This window comes from Xenopus laevis, chromosome 5S (assembly GCF_017654675.1).
Source record: "Xenopus laevis strain J_2021 chromosome 5S, Xenopus_laevis_v10.1, whole genome shotgun sequence".
Taxonomy (NCBI): Eukaryota; Metazoa; Chordata; class Amphibia; order Anura; family Pipidae; genus Xenopus; species Xenopus laevis.
The window spans coordinates 96198760-96219281 of NC_054380.1; the positions used below are offsets into that span (position 1 = coordinate 96198760).

Sequence of the window (20522 nt, forward strand, 5' to 3'; positions counted from 1 at the left end):
TCCCCAAATGTCCTTGCATCGCTTTGCTTTCCGAAGTCGCCTCACGAGTGCCATCCTACCGGTGATTCAGATTCTAGCCGGTTGGAGGCAGTTTGGGGAGATTAGCCCCGAAGAAGAGGCGATTTATCGCTGGGAGACTAAATCTCCCCGAATCTGAGGGATATTTCTGTAATTTGGATTTCCATACCTAGGGGCAGATTTATCAGTCGAGGTGAATTTTCAAATGAAAAAAAAAAAATCTAATTTTGAGCTCTTTTTTTGTGTACTTCTACTAAGGAATAGTTCAAATTAGATGCGAAAAAAAAATCGAATTCGAAAAAAATGTACTGTCTCTTTAAAAATTCGACTTCAACCTTTCGCCATCTAAAACCTGCTGGATTCCTGTTTTAGCCTATGGAAAAAAAAAATACCGGCCTTCCTATTAGGGATGCACCAAATCCACTTTTTTGGATTCGGCTGAAACCCCGAATGGATTCGGCTGAAACCCCGAAAGGATTCGGCTGAATACCGAACTGAATCCTAATTTGCATATGCAAATTAGGGGTGGGAAGGGGAAAACATTTTTTACTTCCTTGTTTTGTGACAAAAAGTCACGTGATTTCCATCTCCGCTCCTAATTTGCGTATGCAAGTTAGGATTCGGTTTGGCCAGACAGGATTTGGCCGAATCTGAACCCTGCTGAAAAAGGCCGAATCCCGAACCGAATCCTGGATTCGGTGCATCCCTACTTCCTATATATTTATCTTTTTTCCCTATTAATAACATTGGGATCAGCCATCATTTTTACCGGCCAGGCCAGTAAAATATCAGCCAGGTGGCAACCCTACCTATGGAGGACCTCATAGAACCTATTTGGAGTCAATTGGTGGACTTTGAAAAATCTTTTTTTTTTGTGAAAAAACTTTGAATCAAATTTGATTGCACTATTCCTTTGATTCGTACGATTCTAATTTGGATGAATACGGACCTAATCAATCAAAACTGACCTATTCGACCAAAAAAAAAAACTTTTACCTAATTTCGGTTGGTCTTTTTGAATTCGAATTTGAAAGCTTTTTCTATTTGAAATTCGACTCTTGATTAGAGTTGCCACCTTTTCTTCAAAAAAATTACCGGCCTTCCTATATATTTGCCTTTTTTCCTTATTAATAACATTGGGATCAACCATCATTTTTACTGGCCAGGCCGGTAAAATACAGTCCAGGTGGCAACCCTACCCTTGATAAATATGCCCCTTAATGTCAACTTGGAAACATTAAATAAACCCAACCACAAATCAGTTTTAAGAACTGTAATCAATTGCTTATAATGGACTTCATGGGAGACAACCTTCCCTTAATTTGGAGCTTTCTGAATAACAGAGGAAACTAGAGAGGTACATTTCCTGAAGAAAATGTGAGTGGTGCTTGCCGTGGCAAAACTCAGGCCCAAATCTGATTGGCTGTTGTTGCTCCGCCCCTTTTTTTCCTAATTGTGAACCACAGTCACTCAGTGACTAACATACCAAAGTTTGGGAATGCTGTCATTCAATGTGTAAAAATGGCAGCATTTCTATTTTTTTCTATTGAAAATCAATGAATGAAATTTGATTGGTTGTTGGTGGCTCCGCCCACTTTTTCTAAACTTGAAGTGGAAACCCCCAGCGACCACATTTGTGATATTCAAGGTCCCTGACATCAATACTGAGAGAATGGCAGCCTTCTTAATTTTTCCCATTAAAACCAATCAAAGAAATCTGATTGGTTGGTTTTGGCTCCACCCACTTTTCTTAATTTTAATCCCAGTCCCCCAGTGACCAACTGTGCCAACTTTGAGGAGGCTGCCATTAACCGTCTAAGAGCGGCAGCAGTTTAAAATTTTCCTATTTAATTGAATGGCTGAAATTTGATTGGCTGTTGTAGACTCCACCCACTTTTTGTAAATTTTGGCTGCAGGCTCCCAGTGGGAGCTCTGGCTTTATTACTGTGAGAATTACAGCTGTTTACATTTTCTCATTGAAGTCAATAGGGAAAATCTGATTGGTTGTTTGCGGCTCCGCTCACTTTTTTGGGTCCCCAAAATAGGACAGAAAAGTCACAACACCCCATTCCCGAATAAGCTGAACGGTTTGACACCTCATTCATGGGTCTGCGACAAACTAATTATTCGATAAATTCCCCATTATAAGTCAATGGGGCAAATTTGGGGACCTCTCCTGCCCCGGGGGTAAAACTTATACCCTCGTGTGGGGTATCATCTGACACAGGTCACAAACCTCTTCAAATGTGGTAAATTTAACGTTTCTACAAGATTCCCTCTCTGCGCTAGAATCCGTCAAAAGTTGGCCTCAATGTTAATCTATGGGACTTTTCGGGGTGGTTAATTGCCCCCGCAAGGGGCAATTAACCACCCACCCCTTAGAAAAGTCATACCACCCCATTCCCGATTAAGCCGCACGATTTGACACCTCATTCATGGGTCTAGGACAAACGGTGCGGGACTAGTTACGCGCCAAACTTTCATACGGAAGAAGAATAAAAATAAGTTTGCAAGATAACAGTAGTGATGCTTTGCTTCGCAAGCACCACTAATAATCCCAGCAAGATTTCAGGCCATTCATCTTCATTTCAGCCTTCGTCAATTCATATATTGTCAGTACACAGAGGGAAAGACAAGAGTAGCAATGTGCTGTGCAAGAACAATTGTTGCATCCCACATATGTATCACTAACACTTTTACTCTTTAGCTCGACGCGCATTAATTTTTATATGGAAACACATTTCCCTGCAACATGGTTGGAGAGATGCGAGCAAATAGTTTTAGTAATATTTGTTATCTCGCCCATTGAGCCGCCCCTTGCGACGACAACACCCAGTTTGTAGCCAGGCTTTCCATCGCATCACGTGACGCCTCATTTCCCGTATCTCCACGCTATTATTTATTTCGAGAACCGGAAGTGACCGGTGCGTCACTGCGCCGAGCGACACAATCTAACCCGGAAGTGCGACACGGCTTGGCTTGGTTGTTGTTGAACTCTTAAGGGAGTGTAATTTGAATTAACTATCGAGCCTTTCGCACTCCTTATTTGTTGTAATAGTATGTACGCGCGATCGGTGCACTGACTGTCCCTGTACCGAGGCCACCACGATGGGTGTGTGACGTGAGATTCCGAGTGCGCGTGTACACGTGGTTACTCCAACAGGGCGCCAAGTATGTTCTTGGGGTGGAGACGGGAGGGGGTGGACTGGTGGTTAAGGTTCCACGTTGTCGAATTTTGTGTTCCTGAAGCGAATGACGAGTCCGCTTTTGCACACGCTTACTGCCAGCTCCCTTATCCTACACACACAGGCCTACTGCTAACTAGAGTTTGTTAGGGTGACGAGGAGCAAGGCGCGATCTTTAACATACACAGCAATAGTGGCTTGTACACGATAATCGGGTCTTTACGGAAAATGATTGCAGCAGGGCTTTCTGAATTTTTTTTACATTCTTTTGGAATCATTCTTAAACCGTATGTTGCTGAATGGAGGCCAGTGATACAAATGTAGCACCGCTGTGGTTTCGTTTGGCATTTAGCCTTGCTGGAATGTACTTGAAGGGACAATAAGTCAATCATTCTCTGTAGCTGCAATGTTTGATGTCAGGACAGTCAATCCCAAAAATGGAGTAGTGCTCTAGGTCTGTAACACCGGATTGGTGTCAGGTGCCGTCCGGTATCGGGCCCAAAGCTGCCCAAAGCCCAAAAAACTGTATATAGCAAAACAAGAAACCTGTGGCACAACTGATGTGGTAGATTCAGTGATCAGTGTTTTATTCAGCTCACAAAACAAAACAGCAACGTTTCGGGCCTCTGCTGGGCCCTTTTGTCAAGCCTGTCAGGACAGTTACACTCAACCGGATTCTGAACAAGTATTACCTTAAACGATTATGGGCATCTAAAGCTGGCCATGGACGCACAGATCCTATCATACGAATCGGGGATTTGTACGATTTTTGGATCATGTGTGGAGCGTGGCGACGTCTTTCGTCCGGCGGAGATCGGTCGTTTGCTTGATTAGACAGGTTTGATTTTGACCCGATCGATCCCGCTGGAGCCCATTGTGCATCGTAATCTGATCGTTCAGCTGACCAGATCCTGCCATGAAAACTTGAATAAAGGCATTTTTACATTACAAGGTGCTGTACAGAAAATTTCTATTACGTTCAGCCATATTGCCATGCTCGTTAATGGCATGTCGGGGAAAGATACGCTCGTTTGGCGATGTCGCCAAACGAGCGGATCTTTGCGTCTATGGCCACCTTAACTGCTCAAATATCCCGCTGTATTTGCTTGTCTAACAATAGCCCACAGATGTGTGTGCTTACCTGTCTGCCAGTTGTCACTTGCAAATGTGGCAGTCAGCATAAAATGCTGAACAAAATGCTTGGAATTGGCCCTAGTGCCAATGTCCAGAATGGCATCACTGATTATTAATAATATAAATGAATATGCATCCCCAAGCTGTTTAGGGCAATGGCACAAGTGTTCTACAGCTTGGTAAGTGGATGACACAAACTTGCCCCAGTTAGTCCCAAAGGAAATTCATTTGTGGCTTAGGCAGTTAGTGCTCAAGATCATTCATAGTCATTTGACTTGTGAGTAGGGTTGGCACCTTTTCTGGCAAAAAAAAATACCGGCCTTCCTATATATTATTTTTTCCTTATTAATAACATTGGGATCAACCATCATTTTTTAAAATACCAGCCAGGTGCAACCCTATAGATGCAGGCTGTAAGGACAAGGCCCTGATGCGTGCGTCTTTCCAGCATGTCTGTTCATACTTTTATTGTTTGTGAGAGCAAATGCACTTATAATACACACAAGCCATGAATTATCTGTACAGTATATATCTTGTATATATCTTGGTGTCATCATCACATAGCATTACAAATCAAAAATACACCATTCTTAACATTAGTTTATTAGCTGACAATTCAGACTTCTATGACCTGTATCAAATCCGCAACAGACTCAGTCTGATATACATCTTCTGTTGATCATCAAGAAGATGATTATGCTACTTTTACCCTGCCACTTCCCCTTAAAGCAGTGATCCCCAACCAGTGGCTTGTGAGAAACATGTTGCTCACCAACCCATTGGACGTTTCTCCCAGTGGCCAGTGCTTATTTTTGAATTCCTCGCTTGGAGCCAAGTATTGGCTGCGTAAAACCAGATTTACTGCCAAAGAGAGCCTCCTTTAGACTTCCTGTCCACATAGGCTCTACCGAATAGCCCTTATGAACTTTTTTCATGCTTGTGTTTCTCTCCAACTCTTTTTATAATTGAATGTGACCCTGCTCTAAAGGTTGCAACACAACCTATGTTTTGTGTACAAAATGTAGCCAAAAATTGCTTCTACCTGCCATTCAGCCTTTAGAGCAAGGAATTATTTACACATGTAGGTTTATTGGCTCTGGCTTAAAGGGGAAGGAAACCTAGTCGGCACAAACCCCCACCCCCCCTCCCGTTTGTTGCCCACCCTCCCTCCTCCCCGTCCCGCTGGGCAAATGCCCCTAACTTGTTACTTACCGTTCTGCGCAGGTCCAGTCCAGGGAGTTCACCGACGACATCTTCTTCCACGCGATCTTCTTCCTGCTGTGAACTGCGTTTTGGCGCATGCGCAGTAGGATCATTTTGCCGGTACGGATCTACTGCGCATGCGCCAAAAGTCACGCGCATGCGCAGTAGATCGTACCGGCGAAATGCTCCTACTGCGCATGCGCCGTTCAAAGCAGGAAGAAGATGTCGTCGGTGAACTCCCTGGACTGGACCTGCGCAGAAGGGTAAGTAACAAGTTAGGGGCATTTGCCCAGTGGGACGGGTAGGCCAGGTGGGAGGGTGGGCAACAAACGGGAGGGGGGTGGGGGGTTTGCACCGACTAGGTTTCCTTCCCCTTTAAGAGCTCCCTGCTTTCTCACTAGCTCTCGTAGTTATAGGGAATGTCAACCCAACATATAGTTTTTGCCTAATAAAAGAAAGCAAAATTCTAAATAACTTTGCAATATACATTAATTTCAAATTTTCTATGGCAGTGTTAGTCTGTCCTTGTCTGTTCTCTGCCCTGACTTTTGAAACAATGTAGGAAAAGACAGTTAATCTACAGACCTGTCTTTGCAGAGGAACTAAGACTTGTTTAAAAAGTAACAACCAGGAGTTGAGCTAATGCTGCTTTCAATACCAAATGGTTTTTTTTTTTTTTTTTACAAATAACTTAAAAAGGACTGCACATTTTTATTAAATGCATTTTGGAAAGTTGCTTAAATTGTGTTTTCTTTTATAAGGTCATTTTTTGTTTTGTGGTTGACCTGCCCTTTAAGGGTAAGTTCATCATGGTCTTACTACTTAGGTCCACAGTTTGCCGGGGGGACTTGATTTTAAATGCACTACAGACTTATGTGGTTATGTCATAAAAGGCACTACGTTTGCCCAGGTCTAGTAACCTATAGCAACCAATCAGCAGGTAGCATACAGCACTCACATATTTAAAAGCAAACATCTTATTGGTTACTGCTCATGAGGAAACTCAGCTATGAACCAGCACATTCCATTATTCATTATTAGTGTATTTTTAATTGCCATCAAAGTCATTGGGTGACAATATATAATCAAAATGTTAACCCTATGTGGTTATATACAATACATTTAGATTAAATGTTCCACTAAACAACCAGAAACTAACAGTTCTGTTTACTTCCTCTCCTGATATCTGGCTTGATTTAGCCTATTGTGTAGTGAAAATCATCTCCCATAAAATAGTTTTAGGTTTAATTTGTACATTCAAATGTATTCCCATTACTAAGAGAAGGTTTGATATATCCTAAATGATGTCTGCATCATGTTAAATGAAAACAGTTTGTGTCAATACAGTATGCTTGTATAACTAATTAATATATAATCTATATATATATATATATATCTATATATATATCTATATATATATATATCTATATATATATATATCTATATATATATATATCTATATATATATATATCTATATATATATATATCTATATATATATATATCTATATATATATATATATATATATATATATATATATATATATATATACATCAGAATGACTGCGTAGTTGTTGGAACTAAATGGTCTCTAGGAGCAATGTAACCATCTGGTGAAACATGATGACTTTAGATATGATACCTTATATTCTCTATTTTCTATTGATTTAGCCTATTGTGTAGTGAAAATCATCTCCCATAAAATAGTTTTAGGTTTAATTTGTACATTCAAATGTATTCCCATTACTAAGAGAAGGTTTGATATATCCTAAATGATGTCTGCATCATGTTAAATGAAAACAGTTTGTGTCAATACAGTATGCTTGTATAACTAATTAATATATAATCTATATATATATATCTATATATATCTATATCTATATATATATATATATATATATATATATATATATATATATATATATATATATATATATATATATATATATATATATATATATATATATATATATATATATATATATATATATAAATATATATATAAATATATATACATCAGAATGACTGCGTAGTTGTTGGAACTAAATGGTCTCTAGGAGCAATGTAACCATCTGGTGAAACATGATGACTTTAGATATGATACCTTATATTCTCTATAGGTAACTGCAAATTATTGTATTCCCAACAGTTTTGCCTTTATTCTTAGTAATGTGATATCTCTCCTGTGGTAAGCCAAATGGGAAATCTGTGCCAGGCACTGTATAAGATTTCCTAGCCTAAGGTTTTATTTAATTTGCAGCAACTGTCAAAAACTGTTTTCTTGAGGAAACTTAATGGTACATACACTGCACTAGAGATCTTATGAAAGCTAATGTTTAGTGTGTATTCACGGAACTAATTATTTGTTGTGATGGTTTAGCTAAATAAAAATAGAAACGTGTGACTTGTTCTACTATATTTACCATTACTCTTTCTACCATTTATTCACAGGTTTTCTTCTCAGACTGCATCAATATCTATTAAAATACACAAGGTAAGAATGTTTCCATATGGCCAGTTTTATGGTTATTATTTTTATTATAATATCTGCCTGTTTTGTTATGTATTTATTAAACTAATCAAAGAGAAATGTTTCACATCATAGTAAATTAGGTTGAAAAAAGACACCTGTCCATCAAGTTCAACCTTGTCTGTATATAACCTGCCTAACTGCTATTTGATCGAAAGGAAGGCAAAAAAACCCCAAAAAAACTCTACTTGTGTAAGTGTGACTTTAGCATCCATGTTTATATAGTGCTGTAATAAGGGAATGGTGCTTGCGGTTACATTTGGTTAATAACAGTAATTATTATTTGGTAGACCTAGTCACACATTAGTTCACATTTTAAAGGAACAATAAATTTAATTGTTTCAAGGTAATGAAAATATAATGTACTGTTGTGCTGCGCTGCTACAACTGGTGTGTGTGAGCTTCAGAAACACAACTATAGTTTATATACTTAAGCCAGTGCTGTCCAACTTCTGTGGTACCGAGGGCTGGGATTTTCCTGGCCTACATGGTGGAGGGCCGATAATGGAAGCCAGTGTTAGCCACTCCCTGTTTTTACACCACAACCACTTTAAACCACACCCATGTTACACAAGACAATGTCCACATTAATTGTAGTAGCACACCAAAAAAACTAAATGGTTTGTGCTCACTGCAGGGATATAACTTATTACTAATATGTGAAAAAAGTTGTTTATAAAGACATACCCTTAAATCAAAATGCCTTATCCTCCCTTGTGGATAACGCAACACCTCAGCACACGATTAAACACCTTGGGGCCCCCTAACAACAATTTTCAAATACTAACAAACCCCTACTAGACTTATGTTTCACATGCAGAGCAGGGCACAAACAGGGAGCATAGGGCAGGCAGAGTATGGCTCACAGGGAGCATAGGGCGGGCAGAGTATGGCTCACAAAAGGAGCATAGGACAGGCAGAATATGGCACACATGGAGCATAGGACAGGCAGAATATGGCACACACAGGGAGCATAGGACAGGCAGAGTATGTCACACACAAGGAACATAGGGCAGGCAGTAAATGTCACACACACAGGGAGCATAGGGCAGGCAGAGTATGGCACACACGGAGCATAGGGAAGGCAGAACAGAGCAGGGGAGAGGGAAACCTATCAGGACCACACACAGTGCTGGTGCCCCATCAGCATTTTGTATGAAGTGTGAATAGGTGAACTATGTGGGCAGTCTCAGTCTGGGTCTGAGGTGTGAACAGTACAGGGTTTTAGTGATGTAGACAATAGAGGTGTTTTAGGTGTAAACAGTGCAGGGGAGGGATTACAGGTGTGAAAAACGCAGAGGGATTACATGTTTAAACAACACAGAGGCCTGTTAATCTTTGTAATGATACCTTTTTAAAGTTTACACATTGTAATCGGACAGGGCAGGCAGACTCGTGGGGGGGGGGGGGCACACAAGGGGTGGGGGGTTGTCCTGCGGGCCGCCAGTTGGATAGCACTGATTTAAGTTGTTGTGTAGTGATGGGAGCAGCAATTCAAAGGAGAAAAGGCACAGGCTACACATTATGTAGAACTGGTTTTGGACGTGATAGGTTAAGGTGATGTTGTTCTTGAATTTTTACTTATCTCAGGTGTATATTTGATCTAATTGTTTCTGCTTGTATTAATCATTCTTAAAACAGGCCATACATGGTCTGATTTGGTACACTCTCTGTAAGTCAATTGGACTAAGAATGTTGAAGGTGCCACACATGGTATGACTTGCCTTTTGTGGTTCAAATTGTTCATGTAAAGAGCATGAATAATCAAATGGCAAAAAGATGAGCTGCCTAATTCCAGAACAGGCTTGTAGCCCATAATTTATGGATATGATTCAGGATCAGCTTTATTGTTTTCTCTAAGCTGTGCACACACTAATTTTGAGACCAGTGTACACAATTGTGGTGCACACACAGAATTTTGATGTGCATACACCAGTTTTTTTTAAAGTGAGCACAAAAATTTTATTGTGCATGCGGCGAAGCAGAAATAAGAGGGAACATTTATTAACTTGTTATTAACTGACTGCACTTGGCACTGCATATGTGCAGTTCAATAAGAGGAGGCATACACACACATATGTATTAATGCAACACCCCTTGTTTTAGTCAGTTATAAGAGAACATCTACTTCAGAACATCCGGCATCCAGCCTGCTAGATGGTTTGATCTATAGCCAAAAGTACAGTCAGCAGATAGCATTAGGGGAAGGGTTGGGTATGTGGGCACCATGCTGCTAATGCTCCCAGGAGAGGTTATGAGCAGGCAGGAACAGCCAAATACCCTGGAGCTACGTGTGTGGTAGTAACATGCAAGTGTAAATACTGACAATACATTTTTCACATAGTAGTAAACTGATGTAATGTGCATGGACTGAAACATGGATCATTTGGAGCACAGCAAAGCCATTATTTAAGCTTCAAAGCCATATTTTGAAATCAAGTATATAAAATATACTCTGGCTGCACTATAAATGTACATTGTCCAAGGCAGTGCTAGAACCTGGGGCTTTAATGAGGACACCATCTATTTTCTAAGCCGTTAAATAAAAACACTTGGCCTACTGTAACAGAAACTTTTTTTTTGTCATGGAAGTCATGTCACGTGTAACAGAATTATGGTGAACCTTTGTACACATTTTCAGTATAAATTGGACTAGAAGTCTGGAGTTTGCTGAATCCAAGCCATTTTCAGCAGAATTTGGCCTATTTCAAGCTCCTGGCCAAACTAAACCTAAGATAAGTGGAAGATTTGCTGTGTTTGTAACCTTGTCTGTTATTTTCAGGCATCGAAAATTGACACAGAGCAAAGTCTCCATTTTAGTTAGTGCTCGGATTTAGTTTGGGCAAGAGATTGGATTTGGCCAAATTCTGCTGAAAATGGCTTGCATTCGGCAAGTTATTTGGCCAAGTTAGGATACGTTTGGGGATTCACACAGATCCCAAAAATATGAATTTGGTGCATCCTTTACTGGAAGGGACCATAGACAAATGCACAGTGGTGGTCAATATAAAGAATTTCCCAGCATTTATCAACTATCAAACTGTTTACCTCTATAAATATTCAAGCACAGACATTCACAGTGAACGGCTAACTAGCCAGCAAACTTGTTTCCATGAAGAAAAGTTTAAAACTCAAGCTCTCCATGTGTTGAAATATCTAAAGTTTGACCTTCATGAAAAATGTAAGCATGTGTCAAAAGAATTGTGATTTTCTTATTAAAGTGGACCCGTCACCCAGACACACAAATCTGTATAATAAAAGTCCTTTTCAAATTAAACATGAAATCCAATTTCAATTTTTTATTAAAGCATTCATAACTGTTGTAAACTCATTTAAAAATCTCAGCTGTCAATCAAATATTGTCTGCCCCGCCTCTATGCCTAGGCATAGAGGCGGGGCAGACAACTGCTTTCACTTTCCATTCAGCACTTCCTAGATGTAACTGCTCTCCCCACATTCCCCCGTTCTCTTCACCGTTTAATTGTGTAACCAGGGCATGGGAATGGACATCGGGTCCCCTATTCTGGTGCACAAACAAGATTCTGAGATGATGCAACACTTGCCTTAATAACAGTGTCCACAAAATGGCTCCTGCCTGCTTGTTATAATTGTGAATTCCCAGACTGAAGGAAACAAGATTCAAATAATTTATATAGTGTAATTAAAGTTCATTTTGCTTGACTAATGTGATAAAATAGGATTTTGAATAATTTTTTTGGGTGACGGGTCCACTTTAAGGCAGAATTGTTTTGTGAAAACAAGTTTGTAAATTTCTACCTTTAAATATGTTCTGTTTCTGCGATTAGTTTGTACCCCTCTCCTGTATGTGTGTGTGTGTATGTATATATTTATGGGGAAGGAATCTACTCCCTTTTGTCTCGTTAAAATTTTAAATGTAATCATTAATGTAACTTATAAATCAAAGGAATATTGCAGAAGAAACTGTGTAAAAATCGGTGTAACATAAACTGCGAGTTTATCAAGGTTTTTACACTGTCGAAATGCCAAATTTTGCGTGATAATGTGACTGAATTGTCACCTTTTTGACACGGCATAATTCCTAGGCCTCTAAGTGTATGCATTTATGTGTGTGGATAACTTAAATTTCTGTATTTATAGTTTTAATCACCAGAATGGCAAGCAGTATTTCATTTTTACACCTTTGGCCTTTTTTCCTTACCTGCAAGGGTGAGCTGTGGTTTAATATAGAGATACAGCTGTGTGAAAGTAAAAAATACATAAGCTAAGGGCTGAATTATTTCCATAGCAACTGCTACAGTGCTTGGAGATGACCTTTGGATTCTTCTTTTTTAGCTATCCTCCCCAGGAGTAATATTTGAACCCAGTTTGTAGACAAAATTGAACGATGATAACTGCTACACTTTTATATAACTGAAAATAGTCCAACTCTCTTTTTCAGTAACTGCAGCTTTCAATTATTTACTGAATTAGAATGAGTTTTTCTGTGTATACATTGTCATTTCAGTGCATCCGTGATTACATAGTTACGAAAGTACAGATATGGGATCTGTTATCTGAAAACCCTTTAGCCAGAAAGCTCTGAAAGACTTATCTTCCCAAAGGGCTCCATTTTAAAAATGATTTCCTTTTTCTGTTATAATAAAACAGTACCTTGTACTTGATCCAAACTAATATATATTTAATCCTTATTGGAAGCAAAACCAGCCTATTTTAGAGGCACATTTATCAAGGGTCGAATTTCAAATTCATGTTGGTTTTTTTTAAACTCTCTTAAATTCGAATATATTCGAAATTCGACTTTTTATAGTACACTTGAGGTGTGAAGATTCAAATTACGGAAAGATCCGTTATCTGGAAAACCACAGGTCCCAAACATTCTGGATAACAGGTCCCATACCTATATTTGAAGTTAAAGGCATTCTGTCGTCATTTTTATGGCTTACTTTTTATTTCTAAATTACACAGTTTACATTGCAAATTATTCCCTACTACAGTATTTAAAATTTTGAACCAACACTTTTTTTTTTTTTTTTAGCTGTGATATTGTTGTAGAGGCAGCCATCTCTGTGCATTGTGCCTGATCCTGAGCTTTGAGAAGGAATCAGCACTTCAGGATGGAACTGCTTTGAGACAGCTATTGTTTCCTCCCTTCCCATTGTAGTATACCATGACTTGGGTCATGCTCCTTAGCCCCACCTAGTGGTAGACCTGAGAATAGAACCCAAGCAGGAAAAAAGCAGCGTTTTCTGCTTTGGCGCTATTCTAATTTTCTATTGTATTCTACCACTAGGTGGGGGTAGGGAGAAATGCAAACAAATCCTTCAGGAGAGGTGTCATATAGCTGCTATCTGGTTATCTGACCAATGTTATGTTGATGTGCTGCTTGAGGGAGGGATGATGTAAATTACTCCAACTTGCAGTACAGCAGTAAAGAGTGACTGAACTTTATCAGAGCACAAGTCACATGACCTGAGGGCACCTGGGAAACTAACTGTCTAGCCCCATGCCAAATTTCAAAATGAAATATAAAAAAATCTGTTTGATCCTTTAAAAAAAGGATTTCAGGCAGAATTCTGCTGAAGCAGCACTATTAACGGGTGCTTTTGAAAAAAAAAATGTTTCCCACGACAGTATCCCTTTAAAAAGAGCATATGTCCATGGCTATTCAACTGATTTTGACGGAAGGTTAAAAAAAAAAAAAAAAATTTACTCCAACGGGGAAAAATTCCTTCCAGACTCCTAAAAGGCAGTCAGTCCTCTCCTTGGGTCAACAATGTCATGAGAAGATTTGTATTGGTAGCTTTGTATTTTCTCACCCATTTATTTTTTAAATACTAATAAGGCAGCTTTAGGACAAAATCCCAGGGGGGAAATCGGTGTACAAAAAATCCCTGCAATGTTTATAGTCACATGGTCTAAAGTCACATTGTTTTAAGGGTTTGGACCAGGCACTTAAATTCATCCGAATCTTGCCAAACTAGGTCCTGATTCAGCCAAATCCCAAACAGTGTCAAGTTAAAACCCTTAAAAGCAATTTTGTATTGTGTTCACATTTGATTTAACAAATTAGGTTGGCATTCCGTTTATTGGTGTGAATTTGTTTGAGTAGGGCTTTATACAACCCTATATACTATGTGCGCATAGTGCAATGGAAAGAGGTAAAAAGATAAACTGCATTGAGCAGGGCCCTCTTTATCTATCTCTTGTATCCTTTGTATCTTCGTATGTATGATATATACACCCATCTATTGTACAGCGCTGCAGAATATGTTGGGGCTTTATAAATATGTGCAAATAATGCCAGTAGTAGGCCAATGGCACACATTTATTAAATACACAAACCTATTCTTTTGTAAGTTTCACTGAAAACACTTTTTCCTTCTGCAACATCTTCTTGGTAGAAAAGTGAAATGCTGGTGAGCTTTGAATGGCTTGCTGTTGTCTGATAAACGTAAACTAATGAGCAGGTCAACTAAATATAAAATATGTTGCCTGACCTTTTAAAGGAACATTAACACTAAAAATTATGTTGTTCAAAATCGATTTTATACCTATTTAACAATGCTTCTTCCCTACACAATGTTTCTTATTTCAAGTGCTTTGTGTAAAATTACTATTTAAAAAATTATTTTCCTGTTCTCAAAAAAAAAAAAAAAAGGTGAGCGACTTCAACTGTGCCAGACACCTATATGCACGCTCCACAACAGCTCCTGACATCACCTCCTCAAGCTGGAAGCCAGTTGCTGCTGCTTTACAAATGATTTTCTAACCCCGTTGTAAGCTCTCCATTTCTTCTGTAACATTCCTGTATATTATGTTCCAAGGGAAGGGTGCACATTGACATCATTACCTTCCTATTGCTGTGCTGCAAACTTAAGTGCAGCGAGCACGTGAAGGAATGCACGGCCTGACTGACGGGGATTTAGGGCTGACCTGGGTGATGCCTTCTCTGCTCATAGCACTTACAGCAAAACCCTTCATAAAGCTGCAGCAACTGGCTTCCGGTGTGAGGAAGTGATGTCAGGAGGTGAAGTGGAGCACGCGCATGTACTGTCTGACACAGTTGAAGTCGCCACATTGCCTTTTTGAGAACAGGAAGAAAACTTTTTTTTACTTAAAGCACTTGAAATAAGAAATGTTGTGCAAGGTAGCTGTATTATTAGAGGGACATAGAATGGGTTTTGAAGTTAATAATTTTGTGTGTTACTGTTCCTTTAAGTAATACTTCCATGATTGCTGGCACCTAATATGCTGACTAATGACGTTTGCCTGTAAGTGCACGTGAATGCACACAAGTGGGTAAGAAATCTTCTCCATGTGTATGCTGACAGATGGATGAAATTTTAATTAGTAGATAATTAACATATTTTTAAGATTTTTCAGGATTTTTACACTTTTTTTTTTTCTGGTTCCCTAAAAAAACATAATACATGTACTGATCTATATGGAGATGGTCTTCTAAACTTGCATTTTAAAAAGTGCAACATTATTTAATATATTTGATGAATAATATAGGTTAAATGTATATTAATAAAGGTATGCGTGATGAGCCAAATAGCAGGCCCTTAGGGGGTGGACTCTGTGCACTTCCCTATGTATTCATAACCAGTGGAATTTTTCAGCAAACCTATTTAGTATATGCCATAGCTCCAACAGTTATCTATGAAGGAAGCCTTGTTTTTGTGCCATGCAGACCCATACGCTATCAATTCTGTCAAGTTTGAGCAGGCAATATCTTTGGATGGCCACCTTAATATTCTTTTGTGCCACAGGGGAGATGTTTAATCAAATAAATGAAATACTTCCGTGCAGCTGGGCTTGTAGCTCGTATTATGTTCATTATACTTTTTATTGTTCATTAAGTCTTTATATATGTGTGTACGTGTGTAAAATGTCTATTTTTTTTATTTTTTTTTTTAAGGTGGGTCATCTAAAACTGATGTAATTTCAAGAACATCAGACTTCATTTTCTCTGGTAAGTTGAGCTGTTTTTATACATTTATTTAACCCACAGACCATATTTTTTTTGGGGGGCCCATATGAGAGGTTTCTTTCATATTTTAGCACTGCGTATTATTTATGTTGGTAATCTTGCACAAAATATGTTCTGTAGTAAATAGGTTCTCGCTGTTCCTTCAAGAGCTCATACAAAAAATTACATTTACAGATATGTATTTGGCTTTGCACTTATTAATCATTACTTTACACTTTCAAATATTCTGTATAAATTACTTATAGAATATTTGACTTTACTAAGAAAGGATTATCCACATCCAGTGTCTCACATCCCTTGAACAATGCCTGATTGAACATGCATTATATAGGATGAAAATACTTAGTAGTACTTTATTATACTTTTATGACTACAGCCCCTTTATATAAAATAAACAAATAAAAAACCATTCAGGGCAATTCTGAAGATTGAGGAAATTTTGTTAAAGGAACAGCACCACCAACAAATGAAAGTGTATTAAATTAACATAATACACTGTTGTCCTGCACTGGTAAAACTGGTTTGTTTGCTTCAGAAACTCTACTATAATTTATATGAACAAGCTGCTGGGTAGCTGTGGGGGCAGCCATTCAAAGCTGAACAATATGAAAAGGCACAGGTTACACAGCTGATAACAGATAAGCTCTGTAGTATACAATACTACAGAGCTTATATGTTATCTATTATTTGTCTTGTGCTTTAATGGCTGTCCCCGTGGCTACACAGCAGCTTATTTATTTAAACTAGAATAGTCTTTCTGAAGCAAACACACCGGTTTTACCAGTGCAGGGCAACACTACTTTATTTATTCATTTCTTAAATACACTTTTTTTTTTTGTTTTACTGTTCCTTTAAAAAGGGTACAACCATTGGTTGCTGTAGACATCGGGACATGTACCAGTCTACAGATAGCATTTTTTTAAAAAAAATGTCATTCATGCTTGCATTTTTTAATTCCTTAATCACTCTTTGCAATTCAACATTGGCCCTAATTACTAATAGTCTGTGGGCAGTATCCTTTGTCAAAATGCATCATATATGAGCATTGATAGCTTTAATTATATCTTATGTTTGTTTTCCTATTTTAAGGCTCCACCTACTTAAAGGACCAGTAACATCAAAAAATGTAATTGTTTTAAAGTAATTCAAATATAATGCAGTGTTGCCCTGCACTAGTAAAACTGCTGTGTTTGCTTCAGAAACACTACTATTGTTTATATAAATAAGCTGCTGTGTGGCCATGCGGGCAGCTATTCAAAGGAGAAAAGGCTCAAGTTAAACAGCAGATAGCAAATAAGCTCTGTAGAACATAATGTTATCTGTAATACCTTTAAAGCAGGTGAATCTATAATCAATACTTCATTCAAAGCTTAAAATATTAGTCTGAAAGTGAAACAAATCTGTCTTCTTGGATTTTTGTGTAAATATTCATTATTCTTTAATATTTATAAGACATATGTTTTTAGGGAACAACCACTGTTTGCTGTGAACTCATGGTTTAAGTGGGCATAAAGATGAGTATAAGCAGTGATGAGGTTAACTTCCTGGTGTACAGATACTTGCAAGAATCTGGTGAGTAACTTCTAAATCTTTCCTTTCAGCTTATGTAGAGTAGCCTGTTAGTTTGGGCCACAATACATCCAAATACCCTGTGTGCTTTCAGCCATGGCTGCCTTATCAAAAAGTCAGAGTATGTGGTATTGTGAGGTACCACATGACATATTAAACAAGGTGACTAAAATACCATATCTTAATTTCACCGCTTAATGAATATTCTCTTAAAATTCCTGTATATGTTTAAATATAGAGTTGTGAGATTTCCCTCTAGAAACCGCTGTATTTAAACATTTTGATAAATCTATCCCTTAGTGTAAATATAATATAATATTTTGTCAAATTGTTGGTGTCATGTCTACATTTAATAATATGCTAGGAATATGCTTTGTGGGTTTCTTTAAAATGTAGGATATATGGGCACCAAATCCATCATTTTTGCATTTGGTGGATTGTTTACACTGAACAGTCACATGACCTCAAAGGAATTGTTCAACCTAAAAATGAAACTCTGTAAATAGGCCATAATTAAAAAAATGTGTTTGTTAAAAAATCTAGTTATCCAAAACTTAATCTTTAACAGCTGGAGTAAGGGGATGTTTAAAAACCAGAACAATCCGGTCAGATTCAAAAGCAAACTGAATAGTTATGTCCCAAATGGCCCTCCATTCAAGTTTCTGACTGACTAACAGGTTAGAGAGGTAGTGTTACTCTGAACTGTTCATTAAGGGGTTGGATTTGGTTGTTATACAGGTATGGGATCCATTATCCGGAAAACTCATTATCCAGAAAGCTCAGAATTATGGAATAATCCCATAGACTCCATTTTATCCAAATAATCAAAATTTTGAAAATGTATTTCCTTTTTCTCTATAATAATTAAACCGTGCATTGTACTTGATCCAATATAATTAATCCTTATTGGATGTAAAACCTCTATTTGGGTTATTTAATGTTTACATGATTTTACAGTAGAGATTTAAAGTATGAAGATCCAAATAACAAAGATCCATTATCCGGAAAAAACCCCAGGTCCCGAGCATTCTGGATAACCGGCCCCATACCTGTATAAGAATACAACCAAATCCTGCAAAAAGTGTCAGATCCCTACTTAAAGTATCTGCACTAACATTTTGCATTGTATGTAGTGTGAACTTAGAATGTGCACTTTGAGGGTAAGGTCACACTGGGTGTTTTGGGGAGATTTAGTCGCCTGGCAACTAATCGCCTCGTCTTTGTGTCGACCAATCTCCCCAAATGCCTTCCCTCACTCTGCGCTGGCTAAAATGAAAAATCTCTGACACAAGCACACTTGCTTAAGTGCCACCTATCGCAAAAATGTTTCCCCTCATTAGAGGTATGAGCTGTCAGTGGCCACTGTAGTTGGGGTAAACCATATTATTTTCAGAAATGGTTTCCTTCTGTGTGCTATGCTGTCTGCATCTGCAGCCCATACTTGGGTAGATGCGTTATTGCCCAGTTTGTATGCATGTATGTCTCCTGATTCCCTTGTGATGGGAATGTTGAACATGTGTGCCTTATCTTGATAAGTGTATAGAGGGCACATTACTCAGCTGGGGGCCTATTTCTGAAAGATAATTGTTTTCCCAAACAATTCTGTTTGGACACACCTTCAGTGGTGTGGAAACACAGTTTCTGTTACAAGTTGCCTTAACATCCTTTGTTGTGCTAGAAACAAGTAAGGACACTCTTGATTGTCCCCAATGGGACTTTAAATGATGCTATAGATTTCTCTTTGAGGGCCATGCCCTAATCATCGTTTCTTAAAACTTTCTTGGAAATTTTTTGGATGTTCCCTGTATCTGCTCTGCTAGAGAGTCCAATATTAATTGTCCCTTTTCACCATGTCTTCTATCTGTGCCTGGAATCCTTTTATATATCATTTTGTAGACATTTTATTTACTCTGCAATAGGCATCCTTCCCAAATATCTCACTAATCGACCATCAGGCTCAGCCAGACAGTTGGCAAACCACTACCATAGAAGGATCCCAGCATGAAAGACTGAATGATTCTCCCTGCTCATTGAATCAGGGAAGTAAATACAGCTGGTGACACGTAGAAAACAACATCTAATCGTCCACTTCCCCTTTACTAGTGATAGTGCCATGTTCACATGAATTATAGTCGGTAAATCGGGGAGAAAAAGAAACATTGCAGGATGTGGTGTACAAATGAAATCAACTGCCCTTAGAATACTTGCTTGAAAAATAGTAACATGGTAAGTTAGGTTGAAAAAAGATACACGTCCATCAAGTTAAACCTTAAGAAATACTGACACCAGAAAATATATATATATTTTTTTATCCATCATAACATTCTTTGAATGCTATTTATAATTTTGCCATAAAAGTATTTGCCTGATGCTTTTACATTACCTTTCTTACCTCCATGTTCCTCTATGAGGGGGCTGCCATATTTGTGCAGCAGTAGCCTGTTATCGTTAGAAACTCTAACTGATGGACTGAGATGGGACAGTCAGGTTGGCAAAAGAGTCAGGTTTAGGAACTTCAAGTAATAATTACTTACAAAAGCAAAACTATCGGCAAAAAAAGATTGTGACCTATGTGTAACTTTTAATGTAGATTAATATTTTGAAAAGAAAATGTTTAGTGTCAGTATTGCTTTGTCTGTATATAACCTATTATACAGACAGTCAATCCAGTTCCAAATAGCTTTAATATATTTTAATTTGTTAAAATAATTTTTTTTCTTTAAAAAAAGCTTGCTTTTCAGAATTGGCTAGCCCTCTCTTGCTCTGTATAGCTGAGTGTATAAACTAAGGTGAATATAGTCTGCAGGGTCATTTAATATGTTCATACTGATGGAATCGGTTTTTTATGCATGTGACAAATCCAGTTTACACCATGGATGTACTTAGAAAACATATTAGCATATAATAAT

The 20522-nt window shown here is 38.1% G+C and overlaps 1 protein-coding gene across 3 annotated transcripts in view; it reads left to right on the forward strand.

Moving 5' to 3' along the window:
* tbl1xr1.S (transducin (beta)-like 1 X-linked receptor 1 S homeolog) overlaps positions 1-20522 on the forward strand; it is an 82120-nt gene that overhangs the window by 40702 nt on the left and 20896 nt on the right. The window contains 4 exon segments of one of the 3 annotated variants that reach the window (NM_001096987.1): positions 2974-3189; positions 7991-8033; positions 15973-16026; positions 17511-17616. In NM_001096987.1, coding sequence (NP_001090456.1) covers positions 17559-17616 — 58 coding nt within the window. In that variant the 5' untranslated portion in view covers positions 2974-3189; positions 7991-8033; positions 15973-16026; positions 17511-17558. 3 annotated transcript variants of the gene reach the window in all.